This window comes from Felis catus, chromosome A2 (genome assembly GCF_018350175.1).
Source record: "Felis catus isolate Fca126 chromosome A2, F.catus_Fca126_mat1.0, whole genome shotgun sequence".
Classification (NCBI taxonomy): domain Eukaryota; kingdom Metazoa; phylum Chordata; class Mammalia; order Carnivora; family Felidae; genus Felis; species Felis catus.
Genome location: NC_058369.1, coordinates 166,552,768 through 166,568,940, shown reverse-complemented (window position 1 = coordinate 166,568,940; position 16,173 = coordinate 166,552,768). Strand labels below are relative to the sequence as shown.

Here is a 16,173-nt window from a genome sequence, read left to right as displayed (position 1 = left end):
AACCGCTCGATCCCTTCCTGTTTTCCGTGACAAGGTAGTGAGGGATGCAGACTTGGGGGGAGGGCGGAAAACTGGGAACCAGGAGCACCGATTCTGCATTTATGTGACCTTCAGCTCGGCCGACAGACCAGGAGTCACATCACAGTTCGCTAGCGATCGCTGGGCCTCTCCCGGGCACACAGGCTCCCCCAAGTACCTTCGTTTTCATTCAGAACCACAGAGGAGGCCCCCTCCAAGCCTCAAGAATGACCCGGCACGGAGACGGACCGGGATTCGTGGCATGAATGGACAGACTCGCATCTTACTCACGGTGCTCCCGTCTCCTTTCATGCACTCTTCCATTCACTTTTTTTGTTTTGTTTTGTTTTTTAATCTGCAAAATCCTTCCGGGGCACGCCGGTGGAGGGCACGGCTCCACTGTGGGAAGGGCTGATTTGTTTAAAAGATTGAAAAGTTGCGACATTTTCATACGGAGAAGTGCATTTTGTTTTCACTTTACCTAAAATGCTTGAAAATTAAAGTTTTTGGTGGAAGACTTTTTTAGGGTAGGAAACCAAGTGGCAGGGCCAATTTTGCACTTGCCAGTGAGAGCAGAGCTTTTTTAAACTTCCGGAAAAGGTCAAATTGTGTTTGATGACCCCATTTGGAGTTCATCAATGATGGTGCATTACGCAATTTTTCTCGGATTCTGTTTTATCCCTGGTAAGCTGGAAAAAGGCTCCAGAATTAAAAAAAAAAAAAAAATGTGATCGAAACTCGAGCAGTTTTGAATTATAGGAAAATTTACCCCCAAACCAAAATGTTCTTATTTCATTCTTTCTGTTTTCCTCCCAACCTGAACATATACTTGATATAACACAATATGTCCATAAGTAAGAATAGGAAAGACTCTTTTCCTTATTCAAGTTGCGGAAGGTAAAATCGTGATGTTATTTACGTAAATTTCCTGTGTCTTTGTGATAAACTGTGCCGAAATCTTTGTAGTTTTGTCCCCAAGGTTTTATTGATTGTAGAAATTCACCTGTTTTAACACTGAATTGATGGTAACTGGAAAAACTATATTAGTTCTGTTATCTGTGGGCTGGCTTCAGTTCTCTAAACAAAGGCTACTTGAAATCTCTGTTATTGATTAAATCCAGATGGAATTCACTTCTGATACACAGAACACTGGGAAATTTATCAGCTTCTATTATTCCTCATCGAAATGAGCTCCTTTAGCTTTCTAATTATATTGTCTAATAAAACTAAACAGCCAATGCTATCTGCATATTATATGAAGAATTGTCCTACAACAAACTCATAACAGTCAATTAACATAAAAGCTAATTATATATCTCATCATCTTACAAGTTTCCGAATGTATGCTTACCCTGTTGTCGCCTAGAGCAAAGGAGGCTTGAGTTTTCACTTCTAAATATTGACTTTTAACTAATATCAGAAGCGATTTCAATATTTTTATGGATGGAAAGTTAGTGATTAAGCCAGATGCAATATTTGCCAGAGTGCAATTAAAATCTCGACATTAACTAAACCTCCGGAAGGGGAATCTTTGCAACAATGTGAAATCAATTATCAGTCGCTAAGCAGGTTAAGTCCTGGGTTCCTATCTGAGGAACACTCAAGATAACGATAAAGATAAGTGAGATTTATTTGAGATTGCCAGACTGTTATGAAAACCAGAGACAGAGCACAAGGGCATTTCCGCGTCCAATCGTGCGTCGTAACATAATTGTGTTCCTGCCTAATTGTGATAGCTATCAAGCAAGAAATTTGCTACAAGATTAACAGAGACACAGTAATGAACGCGCACGGAGGCGCCCTGGAACCGTTAGGAATGTGGCTCACGGGGTCTGGAATGAACCCCACACTCCGGCCTTCCAGAGCCAAAACTTCCAGAGACTTTTTTCCCCCACTTTCACGTTGGGATATGGGTACTTCCCCCCGCCCTCCCCCCCCCCCCCCCCCGTTTCATTGCTCACAGAATAAGCACATGGTCAGAATAAGCCTTGAGGGGAAAAAAGAAAAGTCGACACTCTTTCTACGTAGCAGGATTCAGAGTGGCAGGTAGGTTTCAGAAGAGCAAAAGTTAGGATTTACTTTGACCAGCGCGCTCTGAGATAGCGATGAAGTTATAACGGATCGCTTTTATATGTATAACGTATCCCAAGTGAGTGCCTGTGCAAAAGTAACGGCTGATAAGAAAACCGGGTGCCCGCGAATCGGTTTTCTCCCGATACAATGCTGGCGGCCTTTTTCATTCATATTGTAATGAGGTTACTATCTCTGAGACAGTCCTTCCGGGGTGGAGGCCACCCTCCCCTAAGATTACAATAGGAATTGCTTTATTGACAAGTACTATTCAAAATCTTCATAGTATAGAAAGAAAGACTTTGTTTTATTCCACTCGTCTCAATACTTATTGCACTCTTATAATCAAAACACTCTGAGGGGAGAAAAAGGCCCAATTATTCTGTGAACAGTCTTTAAATTTACTGAAGGCAGTTCAGCTAAGTGGAATCATTTTAAACTCCAATCGTGTGCGGCGGCGTCAATGTGCCAAGAGCGGCGATGCTTAGACATCTTTAGCATTTTCTCACAAAGCCGGATGCTTTGATTGAGATTTTAAAATCCTTTTTTTCTCTTAGTCTTCTGAAAACAGATCTAGTAAGTTCACGTTGGGTGTTTTTCCTTTACCTGTTTTTAGCGGAGATTGTGAGGAAGCATTTTCTGAGCTATCTGCAGGCAAACACTTCCTCCTATTAAAGAATGTTTACTCAAAAGGGCCAGCTAATGACGGGAAAACACACACACACACACACACACACACACACACACACACCCGTTTGCCTTCAGACTCATAAAATCAACAAAATTCACGTGTTGATCTCTTGATATAACATATGTGTGTTAAAACAGTACCATACTAGTATATTCAAACGTATAGCATGACACTTTGAAAACTGGAAAAAAAAAATCCGGTTTGGGGGAAAGTTGTAAAGTGGGGACTGTTCTAAAATAGTGCCAGCCCCGGGAAACAAATCAAAAACCCCTCCAAAGTAAGTTGAGGAGGCCTTTCGGCCGCTAGCGTCTGATCTGCTCACGCGAGACGGTGGGCAGCTTCTGCGCACGGCTGGGTGGGTGCGGTCAGATTTAAAAAACATTTTCGAGAGCGTCCCCAGTCAGCGGAAAGTACTGGGATCCGTCAAGGCGGTGCTGAGTGTTCCCCCAAACTCTCTCAGACTCGAACCCCTGCCCTCCGGTGACGACCACCCCCACCCTGTTTACTTTTCCGCTGGGGAAGGTGGGGGCCGGAGGGGACAGAGAGTGCCTTTCCGGGTTTCACTTAGCTTTTTTAAGTGAAAGCGTGCACTCATCGCTGTAAAGTGAAAACCTGCTTTGCTAACATCCAGAAAGTACCACGAAGGGATCTCAAACGTATCAGATAAGGAAATACACTTAAACCACACGCGTGGCAGGCAAAAAAACCCACCCCATAATCATGCAGCTAATGATCTGCTTGATTAACTGTAATTAAGAATTTACCTCTGTGTTTTATAACGTGCAGACCCAATACAGATTTAATCCTCAGCGCCTGTGGTTAATAAAACGGATTTTCGGTTTGTTCCTTAACCCACGCATTGCTGTGCTTTTTGTTTTGTTTTGTTTTTACAACTTACAGGGCTTGATTGGCGTACTTAAAAGTGTAAGTGAAATGCAGCTTGTATTTGGAATGCACTTCAAGCCACTGACTTTAGGGTCATTTCACTGGAGACCCGAAAACAACAACAACAAACCACACTCGCGAGTTTTTAAAAACTGGCTATTTCAGTGAATGGATAAGCGTTGTGGTTTAATCCAGTTGAGTAAACGGTTTCGTTGCAAAAGGGAGCGCCCGGGCCTGGAGAGAATGCGCCTGGAACCGGGTTTTGGGGGGAGAGGCGGGGACCCCGTTACCGCGTACACGGCGGGGGCAGCTGGGCGCCCAACGGCGGCGGTCGTCTTCGGCTCTCTTGCTGCCCCGGCTCCTGCAGGCCTGTGTCCCACCGCGCGCACTGCTCGCGGACCCCGGGGGCGGCGGGGACGCCGGCCCGGGGGAGGGAGGCGCGGGGACCCTTTGTGCGCCCGGAGCGCGCGCCTCGCCGCCGCGCGGTCGCCGGCACCGGAAGGGTTCACACTGCGCCTGAAAGGGGACAATGGAGGCCGGCTAGATCAACATCGCCGAAATCGAGTTCATTTGCGATTCAGCCCCTTTCACCACGGTTGTCACGCAAACTTCCTACTTTGATCAGCGGAGGGTGGAGAGGGAGAAAGCCCGCGGAGGCCCGGGCGCGGCGCGTCCGCGGCGCCCTTGGCGGGTCCCCGCCCCCTTCCGGAAGGAGCCGCGGGGACGCGGCATCCTGCACCTTGACCCGTCTAGACGGGCCCTGAGGTTTTGTGTCGGTTACCAGGGGCGAGGGGTGCTCTTTGACCCCCGCGCGGGGCGGAGGTGGTGGCCGGGGCGGGGTGGGGGTGGGGGGGCGTCCCCTGAATCCTCGCCGCATTCCGGAGGGACAGGGGCGCGCGGAGACGGGCGCCAGCTGTTCCCCGAGCCCGCGCCCGTGGCCGTCCCGCGCGCCCCTGTCCCCCCTCCCCCACCGGCGCCCGCGGGCGCCACTGTCGGCTCGGCCCGACCCGTCCAGAAGGACGCGGCGCGCTGGCCCGCGGTCTCTGCCTCCCTCCCGGTCCCCCTCTTGTGCTCCCCCTCCCCCTCCGCCCCTCCCCCTCCCCTCCCTCCCTCTCTCCGGCTAGTAAATAATCACAGCCATTTTCTGGCCTCGGCGCCGTATTCTGCATGTGCAATGACTTTGAAAAAGGACTACCTGTGTAAGTGCACTTTCCAGTTCCAACCTAGGGGTTTCCTTCCCGTCCACTTTCAAACACCCGCCCCTTCCCAAAAGCACAGTGTAAGCGAACTTCCCACGTTCTGTAAGTAACCCAACCGCAAGCACATTGTGCGAGGAAGGTCATGCCTCCCGGCGCTCCTGGGGGTGGCGCGCGGCCCCGGACGCGCCCGGCGCACGATCTGCTAAGACCGCGTGAACGTTAAGGCAGGTCTCCTGCCCCGTTTGTCTCCACAGACCCCCCTAGCCCACTCGGAGGTTTTCCTAACAGACCTGTTGGACCAAGTGTGCGAGCGGATGAACCACTACCAGCTGGAAGAAGATTCCGTGACTCGGGAGAAGAAGTTTAAGAGATTTGCTCCAAGGGAAGGAGACAGAATATACAAAGAATTTAAAAAATTCCATTTTTATTCTGATGCTTACAGACCTTTGAAATTCGCGGTAAGCTCCCGTTCTTCGCAGGTGAATCCCACGCGCCAGGAACACCATTTGGGGTGTTCTTTTTGGCCGTTTGCTTGGGTTGTGGTTGAGTTTCCAGACCTTGAACATTAAAAGGTTATCTGGCTGCTCTGTGGTCCCCGCGGCGGCGTCAGTGTTGACCATGCATTTGGGAAGTTGCCTTTGAGACACCTCACGGGGCTGTGCAGACAGGCGGTGTTTCGCAGAAAGTGCTGTTGTAGCTCCCAGCGACTTGAAGCCGAGGGTCGCGCCTGCTCTGCCCCTGTGGGGCTCAGAGAGGGGTCTCAGTGGCCCCCCTTGCGGAGGCAGGTCTCTTCCAGGTTCCCAAAGAAAGAATCAGGGGTGGCGGCTCCTAGGTTAAAATCCAAATTAGAATGAATGTCGTTTTCAAATATTTATAGCCAAATGATAGAGGAAGAGTGACAAACATCTTTTTTTTTTTTTTTTCCTTCTCCCCCTTCAGGCTTCCCAGAAGACAGAGAATTTCCTTCCCGGGTTAATTCAAGTATTTTAGCACAAACTAAGTTAAACAAAGGCTTAGGTATGATAGTTGGCCTAATGCCAAACTCCCGTCCGGTGTGGTGTTTATTTTAAGTGAATGCCGGCCTCTGGCTTGCTAGAATGTGCCTGGCAAGATAGATTCCAATATATTTCGCTTTACTTAACGCTGTTGAATCAGACCAAGTGATGGCAAAGCCTGTTTAAAAAATGTATTAAGTTCACACACTGGCCGAAATGTCAGGCATGCTGACGCCCCGAAACAGGGGCTTTAGCTGACTTCTGAAGATTTCATTTTAATTAAAAAGTACAGGCAATAACTCCAAGGTAAAAGTACCCTGGAACAGGAATTGCGATGAGTACGTGGGCCTGTATTTCACAGGTTTTAAATAAACACGTTATGGTGGAATTTGCATATTTTTAAATGCCATTGAAAAATTTTAAAGTCTTGCTGAATGAACTTGGACTGTGCTTTGCCAAGTCTCGAGCGATTGCTCCCCTGTAGCTTCACGGTTCCAGGAGCTGTAACCCTGTGGGTCTTGAGCACAGACGCGTCCTTCAGTTAGAATTTAAGATTTTCTTAATGCCCCGGGCGCCTTTGGGCTCCCTCTTCTCTGCAAAGTGAGATTTGGGGCTAGAAGCGAAGTGAAATTATCAACGGAGCGCGCTAGATGGTCTGAAAAGAAACTTGGCCAAGTCACTGCCAAGCATGTTACCCACAGTGAAACCGACGAGGTTTGTTTTGATTGCTGAGAAAGCTTAATTGTTTTCACACTTCAGTCTCTGTTTTAAAACCACAAAATGGATTGTTATGTTAAATCTGAGGGAAACCGGTTTAAGCGTCTCCAGGAGCCGGGTTCTTTGAAGGGGTCTAGAAAACCCAAACAAAACCAGAAAGCTAAGACTCCCCAGCTCTACCTAGGAGACCCCTTTCTTCCTTTTCTTCGCATTCCAAGGTAACGAAGAGGCACAGATACAAAGAACCGCTCTCCTCCTCACCCTCGTCTTTCAACACGACTAATCGGTTAGTTAAGTCCCAGGAAAGTGACGCAATTAACGTTTGGGGACGAGGCTCCGTCCGAGGCAGTGAGGTCCCGAAAGCCAAGGGGCTGATGAAAACGGGCCACGGTGGTTGGTAACACGGTTTTCTGGTTTTAGCTAATAAAATGTTGGTGCGTCCTTCTCACGAGAGCCCCGTGCGCGCGGATCTATCCACATATGTTGTTATTACGTTTCCGCAGTGCGAAGCTATTATAGAGGAGCATGAAGACGAGATATTCTCACTTACCGCCCAGGAGGCACACGACCTCGCTGACAAGCTGTGCAGTGAGAAAGCAGGTACTGTGTCTGATGTAACATGTGTCTTCCGCTCGCCCACCCCCCTCACCCGGCGCGGCAGCATCTTTTTTTCAAACCGCCCTCGCTGCCTCCCCGCCACCACCACCACCACCACCACCGGCTCCGCACTGAGTCAGAAAGACCCCATGTGAGAGAAGACAAATAAACAAAACCACGGGGCTAGGTGGCTCTTCCGTGGGCGCTGGCTTTCTTCTGCGTTTGCCAGCAAGTCTAAAGACGGTAAAGGGGGCCCAGGCCCATCAGCACCGGCGGGTCCAAAGCACTTTCTCTTTCCAGTTTGCAAACTCGGAGAGGTGGGGTTGGTTCTCTCTCCCTCCTGGACCAGGAAGGAGAATCTCTTTATGACTCGCCTGGAACCTAAACTGATAGCAGGCGGGATCTTTATTTAGTACGAGATTTTAAAAGCTTTTTTTCTTTGCCGATTTGCGAGGGGTGCTGGGTATTTTTTTTTTTCAAGTTTCTTTCCCGGGATATCTTAAAAAAATTTTTTTTGTTTCTAATAAAGCATAACGTACCTTCCTCCACAGTATCAAATTTAGTGCCCCAGTCCTTGAAATAAGAGTTACTGCCCATCTGTGGAGAAATGTTTTTCTGTCATCAAAGGTTATTAAACGAGAAAGTGACAAAGCCACATCAACAGGAAGAAGTTTTCTTCCTCTGAGTAGATAATGGGGTTGTTTTCTTTTTAAAATCCAGTTTGAAAAAAATTAATAATAAAGATGACCCAGTTTGGTTGGGGGTTTGAAGAGTACTGTAGAAGGAGACACTCGGGACTGCTCAGGGCCCGGAGAGCCGTCTCACTGAGCTCAGACACGAAAGGTTGCTTTTGTGAGCCTCCCATCAATAAGTGCATAGCCACGATTTTCCAAAGAAAGTAGTCTCGATATTTTCGAAGTTTTGCGAACGATTCAGAGACGGGCACGTGCTTGAAGATACGAGCAAAAATGGGATGCGCGCTATTGGAAATACCTGTTTTCCTATTTTTTTGTCACAGAGGGTCTGGACTTGTCACAATCACCTATGGCAAGGGCCACCAGTTTGCTCTCTAAACACCTGTTCGGACCTCACAGAAGGGCCTGAGAAAGTTTCACCAACTCTTCCTGGCAGCGGTGGCCCCAAATAATGACAAGATTCTGGGGAGAGACCCTCTTCCTAAATGCAGCAGTTTGACCTAATTTTAATAATAGTGACTGCCTTTTCATTGCTTCTGCATACTGGTCCCTGGAACTGAGCATTAACGTTAGCCCCGAGAAAGTGTGAGTGTAAGGCAAAACCCTAAGATTTACGCAGGAAAGAAAACCTTAGCTTACGGAGTCTTAATAGCATTTGGTTGTTTAAAAACTGGTAAAGTATTTCCACTGTAAAGCGTCGGCCCCTCCGAGCTGCTGAGAGTACAAGGTGGGCCACCGCCTCGTGGCCACAACGTAGCGAGCCTTTTCAGGGTCGTGTTTCCCCGTGAAGCATCCTCATGGCTGTTGTAAACCATCCGTAAATTAAAAAGTGAGAACACGGTCACCTTACAAAGAGGCTAGACTCCCTCCCAGCCCAAAGCCCCCGCCGTCGAAGTAAGTTAGCGCCACGTAACGAGGTCGCCTTTTTCACACTTAAAAATTATCGCCAGAAAACCGAAAGCCAGGCGTCAGTGAGGACGCTCGCCCTCGGTGACCACGGCGACAAAGAAGCATGTGTTTTCACAGGTTGGGAGGCTTTCGGATTCCCGTGGAAAAGGTGACACTCTCGTGTTGTAGAAAAACTCCCGCGCCGTTGTCCGAAACTTTGCTACGATTGAGCTCCGTGATTTAAAACGTTTTAAAGACAGGGCCGTGTGTGTGTGTGTGTGTGTGTGTGTGTGTGTGTGTGTGTGTGTGTCTTGTGTGCTGGAGGCCGCGAGGCCGCATTCACCGGTGACCGTCCCCCAAGGCAGAGCGTGCTGTGTCCAAGGCACTGCACTGACGGCTGCTGGAGTGTGTACGTTCTGCTTTTAGGGAGATCGGTTTTTTTTTAAATAGATGGTTCTAGAACTAGACGTTTAATCGGAAGGGCGGCCCCTTTTTACACTTTGTATACACTTCACCTATACGTGCGTGTGCCTGCGTGCACACGTGTGTGTTATATGTGTATATATATGAATTTTGCTTTTCTCTCTCGAGGGTAGATCGTTTCACCTTCTTCTTAGTAATTACGTAGGAGCACATGAAAGCACATTCACGGATTTTAAAGCCTCAGCCTTATTGGGCTTTGATGGACGTATAAAACTGTAAGGCGTTTCACATGTGCACCGTGGCGATCTGATACGTGTGTCCGTTGTGAAACCTTCTTCCCATCTAGTTCATGGACGCTGGACCCTAACAGGACTGTCCAGTTTACTCCCCGTGCGCAGACCAGTACGTGGGGGACCATGGAGAAAACGCATATTACATTCGCGATGACCGTCTGGATTTAAAAAGGCCCCATCAGTGAGGTTTTCGTGAACGTATGCACCCTGCCTTGAACGAATAAAGAAAACCTCGGTGAAAGACGAGAGCATCGCAGACGGGTCTGTGGATACCTCTTCACCGCTCTGCGCTGCATAAAAGAAAAGGCGTCAAATACATCCTGCTCTTGGGGTGTGAGACGGAGCAATGGGACTACCCGATAGACAATCTGTCGCCGTCGTCGTTTGTCCCCAGGCAAAAAAAAGAGAAGTGAGTGTATTCGATCTTCCTGGTGGAATATTTTGTGGCACTTACTCCGGCCACATTGTCAGATTAACGTCCTGAAGTCCAAACGATGCTTTAAAATCTGAATAAGATAGAAGGTCATGATTAAAAGGGTAGCTGTGTCCCACGGATGGTGGAGGGTGTACCACTCTGGGTTGGGAATGGATGGATCCTCTCAGTTTTGTGGAGGCGTTCACTAGCTGGAGTGTGAGGGCCTAAATGTAAATACATGAATATATTCTGGGTACGTGTCACTTCTGCTCCACTCCTAAATCTTAACCCTGAAAACGTGAGACTGAGGAATCTGACGCGTGATCCTTGTGAATGCGACCTATGGAGTAAAGGACCAGGTATCTTGAGATGTTCGGCTTCCGTCTAAAGAAAAAGCATTTTTACCTCTTCGTGCAGACTTCCCTACGCGAACGGAGGTGTTGAATTATATTACACGAAATAATTACTTTCGAAGCCTCGTCTTTTTCCTGTTTTTGATAAATTATAGAGTAAAAAGAATCGTAGCCTTTCTGGAGAGGGCGGACGTTAATTGCTTCCAGTTGGCAAAGTGGAGCGTCTCAGAGCCCCCTCCTTGCCTCTCTGCTCCTTGGGTTAAATGCCAAGCGTGCTGCGCCTCTATTTAAGGCATTTCTTAAACACCCCCAAGGCCATGGGCAAAGTGACACGCTCCCTGGGCTTTGGTTTTAAAATACTCCGGAAAAAATTCTGGAGGACGGCAGCAAAGATAACAGAGCCTTGGCAGGTGTGGAGGCCACGTTTGGGGTACCGGGGAGGAGGTGTGTGTGTTTGAAAATGTCCAAGATAAAAAAGTTTTTAAAACGTGCTTCCCTCAAAACTGTGTTTCTTGCAGAAAGTCCGTGACTCACGCGCTGGTGGGAGATGGGTTAGTGATGCTATGTGACTTTTCTTGGTTTGTTTTTTTTTTTTCCAGATCTCTGTGGAGCCTCTGCTAACCTCGCGGAGCTCCTGGATGGCACCTCTACCGGTTACTGAGGAGGAAAGTCACAGCCCACAGGTCAACGTCCGTGTTCCTATCTTCACGTTTCCTCACGAAAACAAAGTTCACGTGTCTCGTTTATACGGTGTTGTCGCACGTATGACATGGTGTTGAAAATCTGTTGTTTGGTGTCTCGACAGACCCGATTCTTTGGATAGGGGAAGTTGAGGACTGCATAAAACAAATTACCCTTGTGGATTCGGATACAGACAGGGTCAGGAGTGAAGCATTTAAGTGCCCAGGAAGAAAAAAACGGAAGGCATTTCATAAATGAAATAAGGATTTGATAACATACACAATATCTTATGCGCGTCTACAAGTATAATGTTCTAGTTGATGAGAAAGAGCATGATGTGAGTTCTTAAATGCTTGATTGGTCACGAAGGTAAGAAAATATATTGCCACAAATTCCAGATTATGTCTTCTGGGTTCTATACGGTGATCGATTAAAGACACAAACTTTCTTTCCATCAGGAAGGAGATACGAAGTTCCAGAAACCTTCAGTTTAAAAACGTATTAATCTCTAAAATGTAACGGAATGTGTGAAAAAATAACGCTTTTCTCGCAAGCAATATGGTGGCCTTTCTTCCGCATACCTTGTGAATCCAGATGAGTCAGAAAGTCACTGTGCTGTTACCTCGTGTGTTCTTCAAAGATGGCACCAGTGACCGCGTTTTGTTTTGCCGCAAACTCTGTTGTGCGTGTGCGTCTCTGAAAAGACTTCCAGCTAACGCTTAGTGTGTGTATTTTACCGCCAACTAATCTATTGTCCTCCCATTTGGGTGTGTTCGTAGGTGTGGAGACAGAGGGGAGGTGGGACCGGATGAAAAATTACTTTTGACCCCACTTAATACCAGAACGTAGTCGTCCTAGTGCTCGGCTTGGATATTTCATTGTCTTCGTTAAACTTACAGTCGGTGACATCTGACTGTAATCGTTGCCGATGCCGGGGCATATTCTGTAACTTATTCTGAAGGAGAGATGCTCATTGTTGGTGGTGAGAATTTACTAGGCAGGGTGATATAAAGTCTGCCCCCCGAGAGCAAAAACCGTCCGCCGTGTGTTACGTCATTGCCTGGAAATCACGCTGTTTAAACCGCTCAGCTGATGCTTTGGGAAGAGACAATTCTGGAACTTAGGAGAATTTACCAAAATTCCGGAGAAGCGGTTTCCGCTTTTTTCCTTCTCCCTCCCCACTTCTTGTCGTTAAGTTCACACCATTTATTTACTGGGGGGAGCGGAAAGGCACGTGGCTTTTGGACGTGTCGGCAGCTGGCTGCGAGTCGAGACCCTGCCCAGTGTAGCCCAGCGAGCCTGCACCCCAGCTGACACAAACAACACAGAAAGAGGATTTCAGAATAATTAGCACCGTACTGCAGTCAGGTAGCGAAAGTGTTTAAAACGCAGCCCGCACATCCGTGTGTAAACCTACCTATTTAAGATTCGTTCGGCATCTCACATAGTGAGTCATAAACGTTTCCCTAACGTGGGCCTTGTTGGGAAGTGTGCTGCCCGGGGACTCGATTCCTTGCTGAGCACGTGGCAGAGGCCCTGGCAGGAAGTGCCCAGTGCGACGGGACCTCTGGAATCGTGTGGCATTGTCTCCGCCTCCCTGGCGGTCGCTACAAATTCTCAGAGACAGACGCGGCCAGTGCTGATGGCGCCGCTCAGGAGAATTGGGGCTCCCAATTTCCAACCCGCACGAACACAAGAGGTGTGCCTTCTGTCCCCGATCGGTGTCCCTTGTGGGTGTGGATGCTTTTGCTCTGACGGGCGCGAACCACCCGTCTTGCCTCTGATGGCGCACATCTAAGGTTCCGCCAAATACGGCTTTTCAGTTTTGTTCTTATTTCCCGGTAAAAAATAGGCTCGTCTCTTACAAGACTTTTGATGCCCCACGACTTCTATGTACTTTTTCCTTCCAGAAAGTTTTTTCCGGATCCAACTTGCTAAACCCGTGTAAATATTTTTGGCTTTGCGAAGTTACCGATTAAACGTCCGCTTGAGGGGTAGACGCGAACCTCTGCATCTTTGGGCTGAGGATATTCTGGGGTTCCCTGTGGGGCACGGTCAAGTTGTGCTGCGTTTGCTAATGAGCAATAATGAGACAGAGCAGTGGGTTGCTTTAGCGACCCTCTGAACCACACTCCTGCCTTTTTAATGACGTTGATTGACCAAAACCAAAGACAGCAAAAAGCCTGGGGGGAAAAAAAAGAGTCAGCACCCAGAGCGTGGCACAAAAGTTTCTTAGAGTCCGTGAAAAGCAACCTAATTCTAGGTCAGGGAAATTCCTGGAGGGGAAAAAAAGGTGGGGGGTGGGGGTGGGGCGTGTGATGCTCATGAAAAGACTGCGGAGGGTAGACGTGTTGGAGGCAGGGGTTTCGAGGTGTGTTTTTGTGAGGCCGGCTCTTTGGGTCTCTGCAGAAGATCCTGCGCACCTGTTCTCCTGGAGAGAAACCAGGTTGGCCAAGATGAGCGGTTTATATCCTGTTATGTGGATTCCCATTTGCTAAGAAGCAGCCCAGGCCACTGAATCCATTTCACTGAGGACTGGAAAGTGGAATTGAGCCAGAGTCCCAAATGGGAGGGATCAATACTTTATTTACTAAGACAAGCCCGAAAAAATAGAGTCGGTTGCTGTTTATAATTGTTATTTGTTCTACCTGTTTCTCTGCTCAGGTTGATATCTATCCACGTAGGTGGTAGCGTTAGCTACATAAAAAAGTTGAAGCTTTCAACCTTAAAATTCAGGTTACAATGGCGTATGGGAAAAAGCCATTCTTTGATGTGATTTTGTGGCCTGTGTTAAAATCTGATACAAAACTATGAGCTCATCTCAGATCTGGAAACCCACTCAATGGCGTTTTGCGTCGTTCTATCCCACAATGCACTGGTAGCAAATTGTCACGATACCTGTTACATACGAGTGTGTGTTTTGTTAGGATTTTCTGCCCAGGTCTTAATGCCCCCTGCTACATTCCTTACAGTCCGCAGAGTCACTGTTCCAGGGCAAGGAACTACACAGACAAAAGATCGAATGAGGTGCATAAAATTGAAATATGGAATCATAGACCTCCATCGCCCATAAGTCACCTCAGAAGAGGTGCAACGCACAGATGATGATGTCGTCTCCGGACTTGTCCTTCCCGCCCCTCGGCCCCCAAACGTGGGTTTGCTGAGGAGGAGTGACCCACTCTTTCTGACCATTTTCAGGATCTGCCCTTCTCCACAGAGATGGTGCTTACAGTGACCGTAACAGCAACTCATCTGTCTGTAAGGACGTCACCTGAAAATCCGGCTTGGCCTCCTGGGGACGGTTTGTAGACGAGTCTGTGGCATCAGCCACAGGTGCGTGCCCTTCTGGGTTCTCTGAGGGTTCAGAGCGGAAACTTAGGTGCAGGCATACCGTCCCACGCACAAAGGTGGGCCTGTCGTCTGGGCAGGGGGAAGTCAGCTGACAAAAATATCCTGTCTCACGACAGCGAGATATTTACAAACCACATGCCATCTGTTAAGAAGCTTGGGAAACAAGCTATGAGGTTACACCGGAAATATGTCGGAACTGCAATATGGCTCATTAGTACGGAACACGCATTTTATTGGACCACCCGCGGGTCAACATCGTATCCCCCAAAACGTAACGGCACAGAGTGGAGGCCGGGACAGCGAGGCGAGCGATTAAATAGGAGAGAGAGCGCCGCGTGCCCCCAAACCACCGTGGAAGCTGCACCGCGCACTTGGCTGAGCTAAGATACCACTCGAGGCGCACACGCCTTCCTCGGAGCGGACAGAGAGGAGCTGCCTCCTCCTCCGGGAGCATAAACGAACCAATATCTAAGGAATGCAAGTTCCATAATGGGACGCCGGGTGCCCGATGTCGGCTAATTAAGCCTGGCTCCGACTCGGAAAGATCCCGTAAGTGAGAAGTTAAAATATTAATCCCGATTTCGAACTGCACGACGAGCGAGGCTGGTACCTGAAGGGAGAGAATGTACTCCTGACGTTTTAGATTAAGGGTTCGCCTCAAAGCCGCCTTCCGAACAAGTGGGACTTTCTCTACAGCGTATTCTCTGATACCGGCCGAGGAAGGGCGATGACAATCCTTGAAGTGACACCACTGTCAACAGAGGGAGAGAAGATTTCAATCAGGTGGTTTTCATTGTCTGATAGAAACGATCTTTATGGCTTTGTTGTTCTTCATCAAAGCGCACTGATTAAGCACCTTCATGCCCTGTGGTTTGTAGAAGAAAGCACGGAACCAAAAAATAGACTATTCGGTCCCCATTAAAAATGGACCCTATTTAAAGCAACACGGTATTAAAACAGAGTGAGGTCTAATACAAATGCAGGTTCAATAAGTGTTATTAAATTATTAGACCTTAAGGTGAAAATATACCCTTGAACTGCCCTTATATGCAATCAGAGCTGTGATTAAATATTAATGCCCTAAGATTAAAGGGTCACTTGAGTGGATTTTTTTTTTTTTTTAGCAATACCCCCAAATGGTGGGAATTAACTACATTTTGCATACTCTGTGGACACCGAAACCTGGACAACTTCCAGACTGCAAAGCGCCAGGCTGGGGGCTCTGCTCTGGCCTGGCTGAGCCCCCGCCCCTGCGCGGTCTACAGTCGTGCTGAGATTCTTTCTCACGGCGCTGCAGGGAGCTCCGTGGCCCTGTGTCCGTGGACCAGGGCTGTCGCGGGTGCCTTCTGCAGAAAGATGGAGTCCGTTTGGAGCAGCGCTGGTCAGGGCTGACTGTCCACCTGTTGGGTGTGGTGCTTTGAATACCACAGAAGGAAAGGAATACGTTCAAACATACATATATATATATATATTAAGAAATGCTTTTCCTTCCACTCGATGACTGAGTGTCTAAGCCTAGCAAAGCCTTTGTTCTTCTAGTTCGGACGGCCCATCCCCAAAGAGGGAAGTGTTCTTTCATGCACAGACCCAGGGTTAAGTAACCACACGGTGACCCGATGACTCAGGGCCAGAGCCCCCCCTACCCCAGCCCCTGGGGGTGCAGCTGTGTGACCCACACCCGTGGCTCTGGCTGCCCCGGGCCGAGCCCCTCGGGGCAGGTGAGGGGCGCCAGCCCAGGTGGGGAGCCCTTTGTCCAGGGCCGTCCTGCGGCCTTGCTCCGACAGCCAGTGCCCTTGAGCCCGGCCGCCCTCGTCCTGGATCCCAGAGGCCCAAACACCACGGTCAGCCCGTCAGGCTCAGACAAAGCACTGGCTGCCTCCCGTTTGTGGTCTCGCTGAGGGG

General features: G+C 48.6%; 1 protein-coding gene across 5 annotated transcripts in view; it reads left to right on the top strand.

Annotated features, from left to right (window-relative positions):
* CNPY1 (canopy FGF signaling regulator 1) overlaps window positions 1-15,362 on the top strand; it is a 40,669-nt gene extending 25,307 nt beyond the window's left edge. The window contains exons 2-5 of one of the 5 annotated variants that reach the window (XM_006929538.4): window positions 5,118-5,321; window positions 7,079-7,175; window positions 10,839-10,922; window positions 13,893-15,362. In XM_006929538.4, coding sequence (XP_006929600.2) covers window positions 5,118-5,321; window positions 7,079-7,175; window positions 10,839-10,900 — 363 coding nt within the window. In that variant the 3' untranslated portion in view covers window positions 10,901-10,922; window positions 13,893-15,362. Of the gene's footprint in view, window positions 1-5,117; window positions 5,322-7,078; window positions 7,176-9,351; window positions 9,442-9,524; window positions 9,881-10,838 lie in introns of those variants that run through there. The other 4 variants (XR_002740674.2, XM_023250786.2, XM_006929537.4 and 1 more) reach the window with 4 other exon arrangements.
* The last annotated feature ends 811 nt before the right edge of the window (window positions 15,363-16,173 follow it).